At 47.6% G+C, this 22,012-nt stretch overlaps 1 protein-coding gene across 1 annotated transcript in view; it reads right to left on the bottom strand.

Annotated features, from left to right (window-relative positions):
* Window positions 1-22,012, bottom strand: part of LOC8029436 (RING finger protein 10) — a 29,436-nt gene that overhangs the window by 1,857 nt on the left and 5,567 nt on the right. The window contains exons 3-13 of the mRNA XM_029983671.4: window positions 21,153-21,382; window positions 18,525-18,806; window positions 16,307-16,449; window positions 15,005-15,153; window positions 13,205-13,306; window positions 12,969-13,053; window positions 11,542-11,849; window positions 9,511-9,628; window positions 9,251-9,352; window positions 4,686-4,903; window positions 1,324-1,534 (exon numbers count right to left, since the gene is read on the bottom strand). Of these exons, the coding sequence (XP_029839531.3) occupies window positions 1,324-1,534; window positions 4,686-4,903; window positions 9,251-9,352; window positions 9,511-9,628; window positions 11,542-11,849; window positions 12,969-13,053; window positions 13,205-13,306; window positions 15,005-15,153; window positions 16,307-16,449; window positions 18,525-18,806; window positions 21,153-21,382 (1,948 nt within the window). The remainder of the gene's footprint in view (window positions 1-1,323; window positions 1,535-4,685; window positions 4,904-9,250; window positions 9,353-9,510; window positions 9,629-11,541; window positions 11,850-12,968; window positions 13,054-13,204; window positions 13,307-15,004; window positions 15,154-16,306; window positions 16,450-18,524; window positions 18,807-21,152; window positions 21,383-22,012) is intronic.

Below are 22,012 nucleotides of genomic sequence, written 5' to 3'. Positions count from 1 at the left end.
TTAATCTGAACATGAAACAACTCTGCACGGGATATTTCAAGCCAGTGGATGATGCCGTTGCGGTATGGCTTCGCCACAGCAACAAGCTGTGCCAGAGGAAGTGCAAAAAGACATAGACTCTCTGGACAGCTTTGTTACTCATGCGCTTTAGGAGCACTGATGCAAGCTAAAATTAGATTTCTTTTCAAAATGAAAAAGGCAGCAACGTAACTCTTATGCACTTTGTATATATCAATGAACATGACTCCATAAATTCCATTTCACTCTTTTGATTCAATGTACGCTGTACCCTATGCTGTTCCACATTCTAGCAAATCTATTCAGTTTAGAGAACTTTCTTTCAAGTGAACTATCTCCTTGGGTCCCTTGATGTTCACTCAAGTGAGTTTACTCTATGTGCATACCCAAAAAAAGACATTCACACACAAAAAAAAAACACTAAAATTACAGAAAGAAGCAAAGAAGTAGAGATCATTTTTAAAAAAAAAAAAAAAAGAAAATAGAGTATTGTTTGTAGTGTTTAGAATTTCCAAGAGTAAAGAGTTCCAATCACTTATTGTTTCAAGAAAAAATTAGTTCTTAGAAAGGCTGTAGTTAAACAAGCCTTCTTTGACTTTAAACGGATGATCAAACCTACGAAATACATAGGTGGGAGGAGAAAGACATAAGGAGGCATTTATACCAGTTTCGCCAAAATGTTTGTTATGAAAAAATTTCCGGTATGTTTTTCTTCTAGTTTCCATGTTTTTCCAAACTAAGTTGCTCTTCATTTGCGGTGCACTTGCACCACAATTGTCATTTCTTTAGACAAAAATGAGCTGCCCAATTTTGCACTTGTTCTGTTTAGCAACTTGGATATCTTGGTAATGGGTCCCACGAAACACGTGCATACTCCAGGACTGGCCGAACATAAGTCAAATAAGCACCTTCTCTTAGGCTGCAAGGTGCTTGCTTTAAATTTCTTTGTAGGAAGTTTATTGTCATGCTCGCCTTACTGGTGATTTGGTTTAATGTGTGCTTCCCAAGAACAGGTACTGGAAAACAATACACCTAAATAATAAACTTCAGACTTCTTAGGGACTAGCTCGTTGTTAAGAAGAAACCGAGGAGACAAGTGTTTCTGTCCTAAAGGAAAAACATCAATGAACACAATTTTTTGCATTAAAAGGCAGTCCCCAAGGAGTACACCAATGCTCCATTTTTGCGAGGTCAGACTCTAAACAGTGGGAAAGAAATTTGCAAAATTTTGTGCCCACCAAATTAGTTGTTTACACGTCGTGCCTCCGGAAACAAATAAATTTAAGAAGGGGGAGGGGTTTTTACCGGGAGTCTGGGCAGCCCTGGACACCCCGCTGAGGGCTTCTTCCAGCGCCAAGCTGAATGAGTGCTGGAACTGGGGTGCCGGAGCAAACTCCTCGCCGTCAGAGTCCAGCTGAGGCCCTACCAGGGGGCTCTCGACCCCTTCCTTGGGACGCTGCCCCCTCGGGGTCCCAGAGGCACGGGTTGCACCAGAAGCACCGTGCGTCTGCACCATCTGCACAGCCGTCGCACAACACGCTCTAGGGCCCGATTTCACGAGAAAAGCGACACGTTACGCTCGACCGACACATTGGTGCCACGTTACTATATAAATAAAAAAAACACATTCAACCTTGTAAGGCAAACCCAAAACTTTACGAAGCAAATCATAAACTCACAAAGCCACCAATTTTGGCCCGTTTGTGCACAAAAGGAAAGACTGTTGTTCTATTTTAGCAGAAACAAAGTACACAAGTTGGTAATTATGTTATTCTACGCACCCCCTTAACCTTTATCCAAAACCAAACGCAAGATAACCACATGGGTATTTTCTGACAAATGCACTGACTTGACACAATGCAGCTAGAAAACACGAAACATCCCAAAAGGAACGGCCTGCCGATGCAGTCATATCTCAATAATGAACCTTCCCTTCCTCCCTCAAAACTGTCCATGATGGGAGTCATCTGCAGTAACGAGACAAAAGTATTCACCCAATTAGCAGTCCCCCAAACTTTTGTCTATCTAGTGGGGTATCCATATGAACAGAATGTGTACTTTTAAAAAGTACATATAGGCTCTCTACACCTTTCCAGCGGCAGCCTTGAACAAAGCAATGTAGAGTGCAAGTCCCTGGTTTTGAGAGTATACGTCAGTGTTGCCTGACTGCGCCGGGCACCGAGTTTTCTCGTCAAGGGACTGTGGCAGCCTGCGTAGGCACAATTCCAGACGGTGGTGTCGGCGAGATTTCTGTGTTTTTTAAGCGAAAGCATCAACTGTCCCATGCAGCGGGCTGACATCATCAGCTTTGAAGCCACACCAAACGGCACCTAAACTCCTCTCTCCAAGTAAAGCCAAAATCCGATGGCTCCCCAGCTTTGAAGCCACGCAAAAAGTCTAGCCAAACGGTACCTAGTTTCCCCGCTTCTAATGGAGCACAGTGAAACCGAAATCTGATGGATTTCAACTTCGGTCCCATTGGCTGGAGTACATCGTAGTTTCAAGGAATGAGGTACCCAATGGCTGCTGCCAGTAAGTTTCAACAACCGCAACCCCATCGTGCTGCGTGTCCGCACCACCAGTGCGCCGGTAACACAAAGCGTCTGGCCACCGAGCGACGCAGCGCTCGGTGGCCGTTGACGCAAGTTTGCCGCAGACGAAATAAAGAAGCAGAAGAACGGCATGCATGCTTTCGCATTTCCAACTCATAATGAAGTGCTTAGGTGTACCTCGAGCCTTTCTTTTTTCTTTTGTGCTTTATGGCAAATAGAATTTTTCGAGGCTTTTAATTAAGAAAGCATTGCCCTATTTTTTGGGGGAACAAAAACAAACAAATGAGGGTTATTCTTCGCGAGTCCTTGCACAACAGAACAAATGCAACTGGAATGTTTGCATCAGTTTATGGTGATTTTTTTTACGGCACCATACACTCAGCCGTGTCAATCTACAGAAGTCTTAACTTAACTTTACAGGATGGCCGAAACGCATGAGTATTCCCCGCTCACAACATGAAATTCAATGATTCTCATCAAACGAACAACATATATTGTATGTACCCCACAGTGCCATGTTATCCAAAGAGGATTTGAGAAAGGTCTAAAATAACACGCCATATGCAATATACAGTGTCGACAACAGGAACATACTTCACGACGATCAGACGGAATCCGGCTCCTTTTGGGGCACGTTTTAAAGGGAGCTGTTTTTTTTGGGCAGCACCAAAGCAAATGAGCGAAAGTGTTCCATTCCGTCCCCACGCCAGATCCGACCCTATCGGCTATTTTTTTGCAGACCAGCAACATAGCCGCAAAGGCTTTTAAAAAATGTTTTCAACAGCAATAGTCATCAACATCAGCAAAATTGAACTGGCAGCGTTGCACGATGCTCGGTCACTCTCTTCGTTTGTTTCCTGCAAAGGCAATGCAGGCTACAGGCCCCGGTATTTTCTGGTTCTCACGGTGGAAGATACCCATATTTACTCACGTAATCCTCACACTTTTTTTTGCGGAAAATCAATGGAAAGTTGGGGGGTGCGAGAATTATGCGGGGAAAATTTTCTGCAAAAACGTAAAGCTATAAAAAAAAAAAAAAGGTGATTGCAAATTGGGGTTTTTGTGCCGCCAGTACAGTCAGGTATCATCTCGTTGTGAAGTGCTCCCAAGTTGCAGTATTTTGCGAGAGCATGCAGATCAGTGATGAAGTTTTCAACGGGCTCGTGTTGTTCTTGTTATCTGGTCTAAAATTTGCTTCAGTCATAGATGATATTACGCCGCACAATAAAATGGTACTCAAAAGCCTTCTGAACTGCTTTGTATCATAGTGACTGCTCGTTAGTAACCGCAAGCGAGAGCAGATTGTCTTCTGCCTTTTCGTCCATGCAACATATCAAGGTGTTCACTCGTCCTGTTGCGGGCATGTTGTAAAGTCCTTATGGGACGGAATCGCTCGAAGCGCTGTATCCATCAAGGCCAGTCTTTGGTTTCTGTGAAGTCGAGAGGTTCCAGCGGTTGACAAGCGAACGCAGTGGTTCGCTGTGTAGTTGCACTTGCTTAAATAATACGCTTGGACTTCGGCGGTGGACTTTGGTCGGTGCCTATGCCCTCTGGAAATGCTTGGAAGAAAAGTTCATGAATGAATATTGCTAAATCCGCTACCACCATGTAGTATCCGTAGCCGGTGAGGAAAGATAGCACAGCCGTCCACTTTAGCCGAGTAACTCCTTCTTCTTACCCTAAGCCCCAGGGCTTATATCACAGTAAGCACAGGACGTATGACAGGCCTTCCGGGGAAGATAAGGGCGTCCGAATGACACCGTTTACAAAAGATTCCTCCCATTTGTGGCACACGCCGTGACACGGCGCAGCACAAGTGGAAAGGCCGCGAAGCGCGTGACCGCGCAACCGCGCCTTCACGCGCCGTGCAAACAAGCTCATTTTTGCACACTAGTGGTCATTGACCCTGGATAGCTCAGTCGGCGATGCACTGGGCTCGCAATCTCGAAGTGGTGAACTAAAATCCTGCAGGGGGACTGAAGTCTTGTTATATACGGTTCCCTATGGGCATAACGCTTTCCAGTGTCGGTTTCTCGTGACAACTAAACGTTACAGAACTCCACGAAAATCAGCCACTAAAACACATTCCACGCTAAAACAGGAATGAACATTTACCTGGGCAAAGGATACCCTGGGCACGCCTTCCTCCTCGGCGAGACTACTGGCCACACTTGCGAGGCCGCTGCTGCCCCCATCCGGGTCCGAGTGGGCGGTAGAGTGGGAATCGGCGGAAGCCACGCGGGGCACCGGACTGGATTCGGTAGGCTCGGGAGGCCCCGGGTCGCAGCTTGGGAAGTGCTTCACACTGTCCAAGTTGTAGCGGGCAGCTAGGCCTGGGTACCGACCGCCACAGACTTGTTCCAAACCACTCTCAACCGTGTCCAGGTGCCCTACACTACATGGCAGGACTGAACAGAACTGAGGGACCGGTACCACGTCATCTCCTGCAATTAGTCGGTGCTGCACCGTTGACGAATTGCAGCAGATGGCGTTGTCCCAATCCTTTGGTCTTGCTTGGTGCCGCCTTGGAGCATAGGGCCCCAGATTGGACATCTTGCAAAATATGTGTATGTGGCAATGACCGCAGTGAAAGGATCCTCGCGCCGGAGAACCCAGAGATCCTGGGCTCAATCCCTGCCCCCACCAGTTACTATCTGGATGAGCGTCATGCCGGCGCGCGGTCGTGAGGCTCTCCTACGTGATGCATGTCGAGGACCCCGGGCTAGAAGTGGTGCTGCACGGGTTAAATTTCCCATCTACGGCAGAGGCACCAGGAGTTTGTTGGGGGTGACTAACTTTCTGACGTCTAAACATAGACTTGACGTAATCATTTTACATCTTCTAATACCAGGATGACACCCAGATTCGGGAGGGGCACAGGGTCGCATAACTACCCCACTTTCAATGCCGGGAGATGCACCTGAACCCGAAGTTTTCCAAAGAGAGCATGCAACATCCCAATGGGTGCATTCAGTAGCGGCTCCCTCAACTCCGAACGGAGTAATTCATGTCGGAGTCCTCGGAACGCCTACTGAACGGCAAAAAGAGGGCGGCTTTTCAGCTGCTTCTACACAGTTTCTACTTCCTCCCCTGTGCCAGACGGTCTCCGAATAAAATGGAAGCAGACGATGCCAAGCACGTTCGCTTCTATTCGATGCCAGTATTAAAGAAGTCTCCACAACGTCGTTAAAGAAAAAGTGAGCAACTGTACACATCAGCGCTGCTGTTCAAAGCGATCCAACACGATCGAGCCCTTCACAGGGCGGAGCAAAGGCTGCTACTGCTGTAAAAACGTCGTCAGCACACGCAAAATATGAAGCTCGGCAAATCTATGCTGCGGGTTGCGATACTTTTATACGGCCATTAGTTTGTTCTGCCCTTCGTTACGAACTTCCTATAAAATGTATTCGTATACACACAGGAAGTTCAGCCGTGCTCGACGATCCAAGGTTTTGTCGGCCGAAGCGAGCGTCAGCCAACGTACACCCCGATTTACCTATGCAAACAAAACATTAATCGGAATCATGCTCTGCGTGAGTGTCCAACCGGCCACCAAAGTCGCATTCATACCCTGCCTTGCTCTGTTCAGCGCGGGCAGGACTATCGTCAATATTACTGAGTTTCCGTGCAATAGCGATCAAGACACGGCGTCGAACGAACGTTTACGTTGTTTATTAGCATATTCAAACCAAACAAAATACGGTCCAATGCATTTTCCAGGAAGAGCCTTAGCTGGAAAAAAAATTCAAACGCGTTATTCGTCTTACCTTGAGCACTTTTCATTAACAAAAGCGAGCAAATCACAGACCTGCGACGAAACCAACGGAACTTATCCCGTTAATTTTCTTTTTTTCTCTTTTTAGCAATCGAATTTTGTCAGCGATCCGGAATAACGCCATGCTGCGCTCCTTTCACTCCTCGTGCACAGTCTCCAGACTCGGTGCACGAGAGCCTGACTCCAAAGACTCGGAGTAACGTGCACCGGAAGTCAGTTTTTGCCATCTAGTTGAAGAAGCGCTCACTCCTTGATTCCTGGAACCGCTACTGAACGCGCCCAATGGGAGCCTGGAACTAGTTAAAGGGCAACTCCGCTTCATTTTTGATATTTAGAAAACTATGTAGCCCTCTTCAGTATCATATAGGAAGACGCCATGTCAAATATTACGATCTAATTCCGTCTATATATTTAATAAACTGGCCAGCAAACCTTCAAGTGAGCCAAGTCGCCGAAATCTGCCAACTCTAGCGTGCGACGTGAGACGCAATCGTCAGCGCAGTCAATGCGACGGAGTTGGAGCGGCCAATGATGAGCCACTACGTCAGAGGCATGACTACGTCATTCTCACGTTTTGTTTGTTTTTACTTCTCAGAGCGAAATTGAACTATGACGTCATGAGTTTCTCCTCCCGGTGTTGGCTGAACGGCGTCCACGTGATCACCATAACGCGGATGCGCTAGTTTGCGCTGCCCTGCGCGCTTATCGGTCTGTTTCTCCGCTCCCCTTCTCTTTTGTCTTCTCCCTTTCCCCCTTTCCCCTCGGTTATCACCGTCCACGCCAAGCGAAGCAACCTGCCCGCGTCGCGTGTCCTGTCCCTCAAACGTCACAAGACCACGTGTTTCGACGTGACGTGGCCATGACTCTGACGACACGAGACTAATGTTGCCTGACGCAACCGAAGTTTCGGTTTCGGTATCAGCTGATGCTTAAATTAGGATTACACAAATAATATTCCACCTTTCGCGAATCTGAAGACGTGGAGCTGTTTAGTAGTGCTTTGTGAAATGGAGTCACATGTAAGCCTAAATTTTTCGGAATTGAGAGGAGTTGCCCTTTAAAGGGATATTTCAACGAAATTTGAAATATACCCGTCGTGTTCAAAGATAGGTTGAATATGATCCACAATATCCATAAATGACAATCGCACGTTAGTATTTTGAGCCTGGTGGCTGTATTTTTCGTTATAAACAGCCCCCTCTGGCAAGCGCTCAGAGAAGAGCCAGGGGAGACCATGTGAAATCCTTGCAATCATGACGTAGTTCGTCTCGGGACGAGCAAAGCTACAGCGGGGCTGACGTCGAGAAGATGGCCTAGTCGTTCCAGCCATCGAAGCGGCTGCTTTTGTACGAATTTCGAGTGATGGGTTAATCTTCTATTATCTTGTAGAGGGGCAATAGCGACTTCTGGGTCACACAAAAGGGATTCTCGGGAAGAGGGGAGTTCTTCCTTCCCCTCTTCTCTCGTAGTGGCCGGAGGCGAGACAGTTACCGTCACTACCTCTCAAAGTTCCTAGACAGGTATTACAAACGAGGCGTTAGCGACATCCACCAGTTGCTCTTTGCTAATGGTTTAATTCGTTTTAAAATTCCTTTTCGTGACTTTTTTTTAACAAGATATTGGTGTGTTCGATGCGATTCTGCTCCTTTGAACACATATAGAACACAAAATAAGTGCCGAAATTTCGTGGTAATATCTTTTTAAAAGGACCCTGACACCTCCCCCTCCCCCTCCCCTCCTTCCCCCCCTCCTCCTCCTCCTCCTCCTCCTCCTCCTCCTCCTCCTCCTCCTCCTCCTCCTCCTCCTCCCTCCCTCCCCCCCCCCCCCCCCTAACAGAAACTGTATTATTTTGGCCAGGCAATTTAATATGGTGTCGAGAGACTACCCAATCAATATTCTGCTACAGAGTCGGGTATATTTTTAATAAAACCAAAAAACTCAACCGCTTGAAACCGAAACTGAAACACGAGCACAGAAGCCCATGGCCGCGACATATGAACGGTGCATACCGAGGAGGGAGAAATGCAGAGAAGGAGAGAGTTGCCGGAAATCAACTACAACCAAACAAACCTTTTTTTTCTTTTTGGCGGCATGGGAAGCAGATGACGACGACAACAAAGTTGCATGCACCGTTTGTCGTGCGATTGCTTTGCACTAGTATCCCTTCCGCTCGATGTTCTACGCTTGAAGATTGGTTGGCCATTACCACAACGACACTTCCAAAGTGGCGGCCCCACGTCCGTCGCAACATCGGTCCGTCGTGCGCCGCCATCGCATCGTCCAGCCCGCTGTACGTTGCCATATTGAGCATGATGTAGTACATGAAACTGATCTGTGCAACAATTTTTTTTTTTTCAATCAACGTATTTGCAGCCTTTTAGAGGTCACAAAAATGGGGTCCTCATTCTTTTCTACTTTTAATATTCAATGTGTGCCTTAGAAGACCCACGACTTTGAATATATTTGGTACACTATACACGTTTGCAAGTCCGGTCTCTGGGCGCCGCCATCTTTCCCAGTGGGGTGCGCTTGGGCGCGGCCATAATCCGATTATGACGCCTTAGCAAGGCTTCGTAATCGGATAGGGACACGTCTAAGCGCACCCCAGCGAGCAAGATGGCAGCGCTCTGAAGCCAGACTTGCAAACCTGTATAGTCTGAATGCCACGTGACCATGGAAAAGTGAGCGAGCACCACCGAAACCGGCCAATTCTCGACCAGCTGTTTTCAGACAGAAAAAAAAAAAAAAAGAAATTTCGAGTCACAATTAGTGTTCTGGGTAGTTGGGCTTTCATAGGTCATGTTCAAATAAAAACCTTGGCGAGCAAAAATACCCTGTCAGTGTCTCTTTAACCCGCCACCAGAATGGCCTCAAGAATGCCACAAGACAAGAGAAATCCACCCACCGTGCCCTTGCTTGCGCAGCTCCTCTTGCGCCAGCAGTCGGTCTCGCCGCTTCTCGCTGCGGGCACGCTTTGAACGCATGCGGCGCCGCTTCTCCACGTCGGCTGCATGCACAAGCCTTCTTTCAGCACTGGATGCACTTTCAAAGAATTGCAATGCTTCACATGTGCAACGATAGAACGGGGGTGGCAAAGCTAACAAGATGCAGAACCACTCCCCCCCCCCCAGAAAAAGTGCACTCTAGGATGAAACAGCCACCCACATGCAAAGTGGTCCAAGGTGTCCTGCGTGACCAAGGGTGGCTCCAATTTCAGCTCGACCACCTGGATCTCGCAAGTCAGGGGCAGGTGGCGCAGGTAGCGCAGGCGACGGCGCATCTCCTGAAAACACTTTGCTCAGCCGCGAGTGCAAGGTGGCGCGAGTGGAGACAGCACTCGTGGAAAGGCACACAGTTTTACTGAGCAGTAAAAACAATGCGTGCGCCGGTGCAAACCGATGTTATCTAAAACTCCGGCATAAAAAATGCCATCTGAAGTAGACGTGGATTTCCTCGTCATAGTCAGTTATAAAGCCAAGGTAGGGCATAAACAGAAATAAAAATGGAAGCCAAGCTTTTAAAAGAATTTTATCAAAGATGTCATGTGCACCAACAAAAATTAATACTTTTAGCTAACCTCACAGTGGAAGCGCGTAAACAAATAACAGAAAATCTGCATTTACCGGGGCTCATGTCCAAGCACACGGGACAAGGCCATAATGTTCCCCAACCTCCAGAGAAAATACGAGCGACACAAATATGCTCGCAAATCATCCCCGTACCGACAAAAGGAAATGAGACCAGGTGTGTGTGGTGCCAGACGAAACAAGCGGCCACACGAACGGTTCAGCCTGGGTCGTGTTCCGAGTCGCCGTAAAACTAAGCCGCAATTAACCGGAAATGGGGGAGGAGGAGAGCCTGCGTACACTCAAAATGAGAGGGGACGCGGGCCTGTACCTTCCACTGCATTGCCAAGAAAAGTTGTCGCGGAGTATAACTCGCCTATTTTTACGAATGCGAGTCATTTTGTGTTCACTGAAGTGTTTTGAGGAATATCTCTCAACCGTAGTAGTTTCCAACAAACTGTCGCAAGCATGCACTGTCAGAAGCGCTGGCCCAAACCTAGCGTCCCACGCAACAGTGTTGCTCGATCTGACTTGGTTTGTTCGCTTGCGCATGTTAATGCTCAATAAAGATGTTGGTTCCCATAAAAGCAGCTCTGCCGCTTAGTGAATTGTGCAACCGTCATAATTGCAACCATGGTTTCAATATTGAGAAGATACCGACACGGGCAAGAATTTAAGAGCCACTTGGCTGGAGCTGTTCCCATCATTTCACTTCGAAAAGCAAGTAGCTTTCAAGTTCTGCTGTGCACCTGGTCTGTTAAAGTGAATAATTTTAGGTCACGTTTTAATTGTGCATCATGACGCTCACTCACCTTGCTCACGGATGTCCTGCGAAAAAAAAATAACAAGAGCAAAGAAGTCGAAAGGACTGCATATTGATTTTGTTGCTTTTTTTTTTTTTTAGTTCTCTCCATTGCTTTTTACCGCACATCAAAAGACGCTGACAGACGCTGAGAGACGCTTGTATTGGATCGCAGCTTGTGTATGATAAACCCTAGAACGCCGCTTTCATGGTTGCGTCTTGCAAGCGGAGCAGAAGTTCTTAGACGAGGAAGGAATAGCAGACGGACAAAGGCAAAAACGGTCGCGGACGCGCAGCTTTCATGTCCGCGTCTAACAGGCATTGCAAACGACGATAGATGGTGGTTAAATAGCAAGCGATGCCGGACGCTGACGCGCATCTGCTTGCACGACTAGCAGGCAGTGTCAGACGCCGAACTAGACGCACCGCATGTCTCAAAAGAGAAACACTAGGCTTCCAAGCTTGTTTGGCTGAGCAGCCAAGCCAATCCAGAAGTACTACCTAAATACATTTCCTACTCGGCTATCTTATGCACTGTATGATTTGATCGCCTAAATATTGTGCCATTTACGGTAGACTCGTGGCATAATGTCAACAGGCCTGCATACAATGACTTTCTTTCAACGATTATGCACCTTTGTTTCTCCTAACAGGTGGTTGTTTCAAATTGTCACTTTTGGCATCGTTTTTTTTTTTCTTTGTCATCAGTTTACCATTACTGTGAGCTGCTGCACCTCCCCTCCGGCAATTACCTCAAATGAGGTCGCAGTATGCGCCACTAAACAAATAAACAAACAAACGGGCCGCCTATATCTCTAGCACACACACCTCGTCGATGGAGGCTCCCTCAATCTCGACGATGCGCGCCGTGAAGCTGTGCGGGGAGTGCTCCAGGGCCCCATAGTCACGGGCCAGCATGCGCACATTGAGGGCGTGCAGGAACACCGCCTGCCCGTCCGCTGCCTGGTAGTAGTGGAACGAGTCCCGTGCGGGCGTCGTGCCCTGCTGCTGGGGGGGCAGCTCCAAGTCCTCGGCGGTGAGGGCCCCCTCCTCCTCGGCAGCGTTGCCCTCCCCGCCGCTGCTCCCACTGCTCATGTAGCGCTGCCGGCCGTCCTGGGACCGTCCCAGAGACAGCTCTGCGGGGACGTCGCGCGCATTTGCCTCGCTTAGACCGAGCTGCTTGCGCTTCGTCTTGGGAGGTTGCTCGCTAAACTTTCGGTGGGCAGCTGCGCAAAATGCGTCGATTGTGTCGACGGCTCTCTCTGCGCGAGGAGCAGACAACGATTTTGCCTTTCGAATTGGAGGGAGACATGGGTAGAGACGAAGGTGGCTAGCCTTTCCAGCTACCCACTATTCTTTCGAACGGAGTTCGGCACTCTCCCATACCCACACCCACTGCACAGAAAGTGCGCATACTTGAGTGTTGTATGACCTGTTTCACACTGAGTGCGAGCAAAGCCGAAGCTACAATTGTGAGCGCGTTGCTTCGAGGACTTGAACGACGCTTGCACCGCACAAGCGCGTGTGCTAGGCGGGGCTGCTGGAGACCCTCAACTTGCGCTCATAGTTTCTGCTACACCCGTATTTCAAGTGAAATGAAGCACAGTGCCTTTGATTCTGTCGAGTCTCGTTTATAAAATTTAAGTTTGATGCTTCTTCATATGTGCAACAATGTGGGCCAGCACTCCAATTTGCATTTCTAACTATAGTGCCACTACCAAGTAAAGATTATTCGAAACAATGCAACTAATTATGGTCGCTCCAACACACCAAAGAAGCTGCCTTAGAGGCAGTGCTGGATAAGCCCGTGACTAGGTTTCGCATTCGTAGGATTGGATTACTTCTAAGTTTAGGGAACGTACAACGAGCATTGTCCGCAACTCTTGCAAAGCTCGGTAAGATTTTGTCTCTCTCCTTCGTACAAAAAGAACAATGAAATAGAGGAGAACATTGACGACATAAAACAGTCTATGTTTCTTGTGTCATATCCTCCCGTCAACAGCCGTGTGCTACTTACATTCCTCCAGGCACAACCTATATGCTGCCTACATGTTCCCAGACACAAGCAAGTGCTCTGGATCATGTGCCAATTGTAGTACGAGAGCTTTGTCACGAGCCAGGTGCTCGGACCATATTAGCATTGTGCCGAAGGTGCAGTTAACAAATAACTTGTTGTGCCTCAACGCATCTTAGGAAGTATGCAACCAAGGCATGAGCGGAACAAACTAGGACAACAGCAGATCATCGAGACTGACCTCTGATAGTGTCACAAATCCCATCAGCTTCGTTGCTTTCATTGTTGGGTGGTTCCAGTTCAGTGTCATCAGTAGTTGGAGTGTTCTGCAGGAAAACGCAAACAAGAAGAGATCCACAATGAGCAAGGCACACAAAAGCACAAATCAACAAGATGAAGGACATTATCAATGAATGGAACAGGTAGGCATGAAAATTGCACAGCATGAGCACAGAGTATCTGTGCAACATGTAGCACCTGAGTCAGGTGATTTCCCTCGTGGTCAAGGACTGCTGTCAAATTGGCATTTGTGTCGAGGGTGGCAACTGTCTCCAATGCAGTGCGACGTTCCTGGAGGGCCTGTAAAGGAAAAGACACCTTACCATCAATAGCTGCTTTGAGTGACAGTCCCACCCACTGAATGAAAATGCCCACATTAACAAAAAACACAATATAGATTGAAAAAACGCCAAAATAAAGTGGGAGCCTCAGAAGGAATAAAAAAAAAAAGAAAGGCACAAATACCTATCCTTCACCAAACTTTCTCTTTCCATACTGATCAACAGTACCTATTTCTCTAATGAATGCCACCAACAAGCCATAGGAGACTCGTTGGGTGGCATTTTCCCGCCATTCGCTCCGTCGGCCGAGACTAAAAGTTTGAATAAAAGTCTTGTTTATTACCCGCAGCCCCGCAGTTACGCTGACAGGGCTTAAATTGCAACCATGTTCACTTTATTGCTTTCACCTACCGTCTGCATGGTGCGCGATTGGGAACACAATGGACGACCGCGGCGCACGGCTCGCCGACTAAGCGGCCGAGCCTTCTGCGTTTTCTTCGCCGAAGAGAACGCCGAGCACATCCGAGAAAGGTTTGTAATGTGAAGAGCATAGTTACTGCTGCATGTTCTCTGCTAGAGGAGGCTAGCCAGAAAATCACTAATTTCCAGGTACATTTAATAAAGAAAACTTCATAGTTCAAATCTGTTTTCCTAATTAAAAAAAAAAATTTTTTTTTAATAAAACATGTTAAAATTAATATACGAGATATCCGTACTGCTAGGACCCATTGTACGTTCCTATATTTTTGCTAAATTTGTTTTGAAAATGACACAAAAGTTTCGTTAATAAATCGATTTCCATATACGGGACCCTCAGATTCACCCCACACGGAAAGGCAGTCGTGTTTGCTGGGTCGGCAACGTCATTCGCCCAACGCACTCGCAGACCTGGCTCTCTCAGCGCCTCACACTTCAGCTTCTTAGTTTACCTTCCGCAATTTTCGCACGCGGTTTCGAGATGACATTGACGACATCGCTCGCTTCGACGGAGTCTTCGACACTGATCGCAGCAGCGATGAGGAGGAGTGTTATTGAGAGATGTTGGAAACTGGTCATTTTAACTTTGACCCACTGGAGACGAGCTCCCACGACGACAATCTCGCAAGTGCAGGCAGGGTTAAAGGGCAAGATATCATTCGAATAGCCGACTGGCGCCCGAGTGCGCGATCGTACCATGGCAAGGCGAGCTTGAGCGAGCACGGGGCACCTAGAATGTGAGTGTTTAGCTAAATATGATGATCACGTGGTTTATGGACACCATGGTGCGACTAAAATAGGCAGTGTCGTCTGGTCACTAGACAAAAATTATCAACATTCGTAAATTGATTATTAAAATTACTAGAGCTCTAAAAATCGGAAAACTTTGTATATACGAGTAGCATACGAGCATTCCCCATTTCAAGAATAACCTACCCGTTTAGTTTTCGCGTCCTAACCCCTTTAATTCAAAGCTTTTCACCCTCTCCGCGATCCGCAAGTTTCCAACCATTGATTAGACACCGAACTTTGACAGGAAGTGACAGAGCCTTTCTTAGGCAAATCCAAGGTTGCCTTCCGTACCGTCGGGAAACGTAGCCGGAATCTGGAAGGCTTCCTTTTGGTCGATCCGGTCACGAACGTGAACAACACGGGGCCGTACACCCGAGGGAACTGCACCGGCCAGCTGTGTAACAACCTCCTACTCTTTCTACACTCGGGGCAGAAGCACGGGACTCACCAAGAGTGCCGCCTGCACGAAGCACGCCTCCGGAGCGTCCCCTTCCTCCCGGAGCAGCTGCCTCAGCTCATGCTCTTCTCGGTCCAAGATGGTTGACACCTGGTCCTGCCCCGCCGTCAGCACCTTCTGGTAGCGGGTCATGGCACCCTCTGCAAGCCGGGACACGCCAAACAGCATTCGGGAATGGTACGGGGTCTGCCCATGCACTGTCACACGTCTCCAATTGCAGCATCCGCACGCTCATCGGCAACGCAAACGTAAAATTGGGCACACGCAAATATTAGAAAGCCAGAATACTCTAAACTTAGGTTAATTCGAACGCAGCTAACTGGACCTTAGATTTAATCTCATTGTCAAACTTAAAAAATATTTAGTCAGAAACAATGTAACTACCGTAAAATCCCCTAACCCCTTGAGTGATCGCCTATCCCGTTTTAATGACTAAATATTGGAAACGTAAAAGTTCCAAAACATCACCCACCCTCACCAATTCTTGTCGGACATCACATGATGTCGAAACAACATCGCATCAACCGCGCAATCTGCGGTACTAATACATGTGACAAGCGGGTTCGCAGAGGGTTCCTGCATTTTTTTTCGGCGATCTGCGCACGCAAGATCAGTTCCAGTGACACGCGAGTTTGTAGTGAGTTCCTGCGTCTTTCGTCTGCCATCTGCACGTGCGCTCGACATCGGTTCCCGTGGCACGCAAGGCTAGCCAGTTTCTGCGTATTTATCGAGCCGTGAAACGAAAATCTGCTGCGTCCGCAGTCTGCGGCATCCTTTTCCCTCGACACTGGAGCGAGTTTGTAGCAAATTTCCACGTGTTTATCTCGTTGCGAAACGCGAATTTGTTGTGACCGCGGTTTGCAGCATCGCTTCACGTGTCACCTTGGTTTGTAGCGAGTGCCCCTTGTATTTATCGTTAATTTTCGACAAAGCTTGGACGTCTCATTCCCAAAGATAGCCCACATCATATTTTTCTTAATTTATCTCTTCTTTTCGGGTGGACGCCCTCGCAGGACTTTACGGCAGTAGCCGAAAAGGTGAGAATGGCAGCATGTCGCTTTAGAACAACCGGCATCTGGCACGCCGTACTATGGCTGCCCGCGCACGCTCGAGCCTCAAGAGACGCTCAGTGCTCTCGAAGCTAGTAGAACTCGCGTCATTCCTCCCTCCTGCAATCCTCATCCCATCAGTGACTATGATTAAAGTAGCTTAAATGGTCGTAAGTGGTTACTTTAGAAGTCCATCGACGGCAACACCCCCCCTCCCCCCCCCCCCTTCCGAAGCGAAACTGACCATCGTCCACGCCGAAGGGCCCCGTCAGGTCCTCCTTCCAGAGGCTCGCAGGCACGGGCAGGCAGCCGTTCTTCTGCCTCCGCATCAAGCACATGGTGATCTCGTCACCCGGTCTGTAGGACGCCTTGCACTGGGGAACCACACTGGGACCAAAAGAAGAAGAGAGGCTCGTCGCACAAGCTGCCCCAAGGCCAGCTCGCGCATGCACACCGCGAAGTCGGCACCGCATCAGCTTTGTAGTCCACGCCGACTCTGCATCGAGTCGACACTGCACTATGTTCGTACATAACATACTTGGGTAATAATTCAATTACAGTAATTGAATTACTCTAATTTAATTACTTTTCTTGGCAATTTGTAATTGCAATTAACTCCTTAAGTGCCTTGGACGAGCTGCGCTCGTTGCCACTTTCTGGCTAAAAATGCTGTGGACAAGCTCAGCTCGTCCAGTGGTTGTTTCGATAGCCCTCAATTCCACGGACGAGCCTAGCTCGTCCGAGTAGTTTTGCGGCGCTGATCATAGATGGCAGCACTCGTTTTAGTTGGCAAATATTTTTTTCACCTCCGCTGATTTTTGCGTAATAAATTTTTCAAATTTTATGTTTAATACTAGAGGAATAACAATATAAAAAAATATGGCATTTTTAGGGTACTTTTGGGAAAAAATATTTGGCACTAAGGGATTAATTACTTTTGGATAAAAGGAATTGTAATTTAATTACTTCCAAGCATCAGTAATTACAAAGTTTCAGGCACAATTACAATTACTCTTGCAAAACTTTGTGGCACCAACAGAACCTCTCTGAAAGCCTCAGCGCTCGCACAAGCGGTCTAGCTCTCGGTGAAACACTTGCGGGCGTGCAAGCACACACGCACAACATAAATAGTGTCGCCTTGTTTTGTTTTTTTTTGTTGCTTACGCTGCGGGCTGAGAGACAATCCTCTTCAGAGGCTACCTCAACGGTGCCGAGTAGCATTGTCAGCGGTGCAAACAAAAAACAATAGCGTAAACATGCCAAAATATTGAAAGAAAAAACATTTAGCTTCAGCTTTCAGCTCAGGTTGGGAATTTTAATTATCTATGAAGTTGTCTCTTTTTTCTCCCAGCTTTTACGTCCTCGTTCCAGTACTGTCGCATATATGCGTATCTTTGTATTATTTTCAAGTTTATTTTTTGTTGGTTTTACTTCGATATTATTTGCATGAGCATTTTGGAGACTGACCTCGCACCTGTGAATATTGACACCATTGATTAGGAAGCACTGATTCAGTTCTTATATATTTCTGATCCATTATAATTTCAACTCAATGTAAATAATTTACAATACCATGATGTTTGTATGTGATTACGGTTGTTTTAGCACGTGGATTTTAGTTTTATACTAACACTAGTAAAATATTCATATATGACTAATTGTCACATTTTTATTTGCCTGGCTAACAATAGTCTGTCGACCCAATTTATTTCTTAAGCGATTTGGCATCTTCTAGCAAATTAACTAATTTATTATTTATTAAAAATATAAGAATGTAGTACTTCATTGCCCCAAACTGTCAATTTCTATCATGAATCTAACAAAATTCATAAAAGGAAAGTACAATATGCGACATTTATGCTGCCATGCTTAACAAAGCCTCCTCAAACATTGGGGCAAGGAATGAACAAATATGTTGCATTCTATACAACTCATTTAAAGTTATAAGGCCGAAGTCGGGTCGCTTTCAGAAATAAGTAATTGTAAAGTAATTGCATTATTTTTTGAGTAATTTGTAATTGTAATTAATTACTTTTCAGTAGTAATTGTAATTGTAGTTGAACTACTTTTGAAGCCAAGTAATTGTAATTGTATTTAAATTACATTTTGGAAGTAATTTACCTATACATGGTACATAATGCAGAGTCGCAGGGTTGCGGGAAGTGGAACTTTGACACTGCGCAAAGTCAGCACCGTGCCTATACGACGCAGATTTCGCACAGCGGTGTACTTGCAAACTGCCCTTCTAGTCTCGCATAATGTTCTAATTTCTGCGGTTGCATCGGAAAAGGTGGTCTAAACCCCAATTTTGTGACGTCCAGCCGAATTAGCTTTATTCTCACGTCGCCGTGCATGGGCAGGATAGGAGACCAAACACGCCGGTCGCAGACACGTTCCTGGTGCCGCTCTTCCAGCGCCCTGTCGGCCTAGAAATGACGGGGGCCGGTACGGGTTGAGCGCACCTCTTGAGCTCCCCCTTGGAGAAAGGCTGGAAGCAGATGGGGCAGGGCCTCCAGGGCCGATCCGAGAGGGCCAGGTAGTGCAGGAGGCAGGGCCAGCAGTACACGTGCCCGCAGGGGGTCATCTTGGCCGCCACGGGGGGCCCCAGGCACACGGGGCACAGGGGGGGCCCCACGCTGCCCACCCGCACCTCCTCCACCCGGCCCCAGTCCACGGGCGCGTCCGGGTCGCTGCCGCCCCAGCCCCGTGGAGGGGACGCACTCTCCCGCACCACAAACTGGCAGCTGCCGGAGAAAAGGGGCAGTCATTTATACACGCTCCCCCAACAGAACCCCAGGTTGGGTCTAAACACGCCTCCCCTCCCTCCAGAATTCCTTACACAAAGTACAAAACCTATGGTGTACATCCCACGCCCCCTCCTCCTAATTTAACACACCCTTATGGCGGGTCTAACAACACCCACCCCCCGAAACTGCCTTTGGGGCTGACTAACTGCTGGCTATCCGAACATACAGATAACACAACAGTACCCCTGCCAAAGGAAAACTTAAAAAACACTCAACTTCGGGAAAAAAAAAAAATTTTTTTTTCCAATTTTGTTAGGTCAGGCATGTTTCAAAATAAATGTTTGTTGAAAATGTTTTGCCCAATATTTACGCTACAGTACGAATTTTTCGATTTGTGGGCAAAACCGAAACTGTACCCCTGTCGGATGATGATGATAGCATTAATGCTCAACTAATATGTGCTCTGAGGTCCAGCAAACTCAGAGTGCACATAAGTTAGGTACAAACGATATCATCATCATCCCACAGGAATAGTTTCAGTTTCATCCGGAAATCAAGAAGTTTGCATTGTAGCATAAATATTGGGGAAAAGAAATTTCTTTTTCGACAAACATTGATTTTGAAACATGCCTGTCCTAACCAGGTAGAAAAAAATTTTTGCCCAGGTACAATGTCTCTTTAAAGGGCAACTCCGCTCAATTTCGAAGATTTCGGGATAATGAGTGATTTCGAATTAAAAAGCCCTAGTAAAAGACACTACGTCGTTTGCTGCGCGAAAAATGGGATATATATCTTTAAATATAATTTTAAACACGAGCGGAAATCGAAACCGAAACTTCGGCTCCGTCCGGCAACATTGGCCTCGAGCCGCCAAATACATGGCCATCACGTGGTACGATATGTCACGTGATCCTCGGCCCAACGACGGGCGGGATGGGGTCAGGCGGGCGGAAGGCGCGAGTGTCGTCTGCACCGCACTCTTTGCCACGTTTTGGTATCTATGGCATTCGACGATGTCTACACAACTGCGGCATAAGTCTGCGACTCTGCGGATGTGGTGTCCATAGTGTGGACGAAACTCCGAGAGGCAATAATCACAAACGATGAGACGACGACGGTGGTTGTGACGCGGAAGACGGCGGTAACGGCGGGCGGTTGGTCTGCTCCCAAGATGCGCGCTGCGCAGGCGCGCACGCCAATCACGTGGACACCGCTGAGCGCCGAGAGGCAACGTTGCTGACGTCATGCGCTACGCTCGATCGGAGAAGTAAAAACAAGCAAAAGGGGGCCATGGTGATGACGTTTAGCTCAATGTTGGCTCCGCCCATGCCGTAGCCTTGACTGCGCTGTTGGTTGCGCCTGAATTCGCCCGCTCAAGTCAGCCGATTTCGGCAACTTGGCGAGTTGCAAAGTTTGCCGGACCGTTTAAGAAACATTTAGACAGAACTGCGTCGTAATATTTGACGTGTGGTCTTCCTAGGCGATACTGAAGAGGACTGCATTGTTTTTTCAAAACCAAAAGTGAAGCGGAGTTGCCCTTTAACCTGTGGCTTACTCTTTTTCTTCAGGGAACATACAGCAAAATTTTATTTTAAAAAGGCAATTTACATTAAAATAAGACAAAAACATTTCATTGACTTCCAGGTCAAGGAAATCTTGCTCTAAATCAGCACTTCTGGTGTTTGTCCCACAGACGTGCAGACGCCAAAATTGATGGAATGCTTGCAGGATTCATATTGTTTGCCTCACTCCTGTCGCTGCCCATAAAACTATCGTCCGATTCCTAAAAATGTTAAGGCCGAAGGATTCGTCGCCACATATGCCCGACCATTGATCCCATTCAAAAAGAAGATTTTGTTTCTCTTTGTCGGCTAAAGTGGACCTCTGCGCCAAAGCCAAAGTTGTTTTAACATACACACTCATGAGCGACTGCTTTTTTTTTTTTTTTTCTTGGCTAAAAGGTTTTGTTAGACAGAAAACTAAACGAGCAAACTGCCAAAGGTGAATGGAACAACAGGGGTGGTTTTTACCGTCTGCCAGAGACCGCACTGACAAGCGCCGAAACCAAAACGCGAGTCACACTCGGGTTGGGCTTTATGGTCCTGTAAGGGGTGGCACAAGTGACGCTCATTATTAGTAGGCAAGGGGTTGATGTCACTTCCATCTAACAATGTTATCGGCGAACCGGCTTGTAATCCCGACTTTAAGTATCGCACGTAACGATTGGCCAATCAGATAATGTCACGCGACGGAAATGACACGAAATAGTGCCGTGTGGCACAAATATTACATTCCTACCCCCCCCTCCCCGTCTTGACAGGACACTTCTCTTGAAGCACTGACTTGGCCTGCAGGAACTGCTCCTTGCTGTACTTGGGTGGCCGATGGTGATGGTACGACCGGTGGCCCTGGTAGTGGTGCCCCTGGCCCTGCTGGGGGTGATGCCAGGCCTCCCCTTCCCTCGGGGCCAGGGTGAATTTGAGGAGGTGGTTCAGGTTCACCTTCTTGCAGCCTTTCCTCACGCTGCTGCTCACGCCGCTGTCCACGCTGTCATCCTGAAGGCTGCGCGCTACCTGCATGTCACGGCGGCGGGCAAGCACCGTACTGCGTCGGCAACAGTCTAGTGTCGCGAAACCTAGTTTCACAAAACAGATGCACAGTTTGAACGCGACCGAAAAGGATGCGCGCCTCCGAAAAAGGTTGCTTGCATTCCTCGCTTCTGTAGCAAGGTTTTGCTGAAACCTCAACAATATCCGCCAATCACTAGAAGGAGAAGTGCAGTGCCGCGAATGGCCACTCGACATCGCTGCAACGTCTGACCTTCCAGGCGGGGAGAGGTATTGGAGGAACCCCATTTTTGGCCATGAGAAAACAAACATGGCAACGAGCGACGTGCGTAGAAGTGGTGCGTACGGGCAATATGGGTTGGCTGTACAGGTTAGTGCTGCGGTGCAGATTCCTCAACGGTCCCGAGTGCGAGCACTGCATATAAACACAATGATTCAAAATAACTGATCGTTTCGCAGTACAAAAATTTATTTTCTAAACCTGCAACGGACTACGGATCTTTTTTGTGTTTACAAAAAAGATCCGTTGCAGGTTCTTTTCTGAACCTGCAATGGACTACGGATCCTTTTCGTATTTACAAAAACGAGCGGTCCTCAGCACGCCGAGCAAACTTCCAGTCTCTCCGTTTCGTTAAG

Source organism: Ixodes scapularis, unplaced genomic scaffold, assembly GCF_016920785.2.
Source record: "Ixodes scapularis isolate PalLabHiFi unplaced genomic scaffold, ASM1692078v2 PGA_scaffold1__304_contigs__length_218370807, whole genome shotgun sequence".
NCBI classification, from domain to species: domain Eukaryota; kingdom Metazoa; phylum Arthropoda; class Arachnida; order Ixodida; family Ixodidae; genus Ixodes; species Ixodes scapularis.
This window is presented reverse-complemented; position numbering and strand designations above follow the sequence as displayed.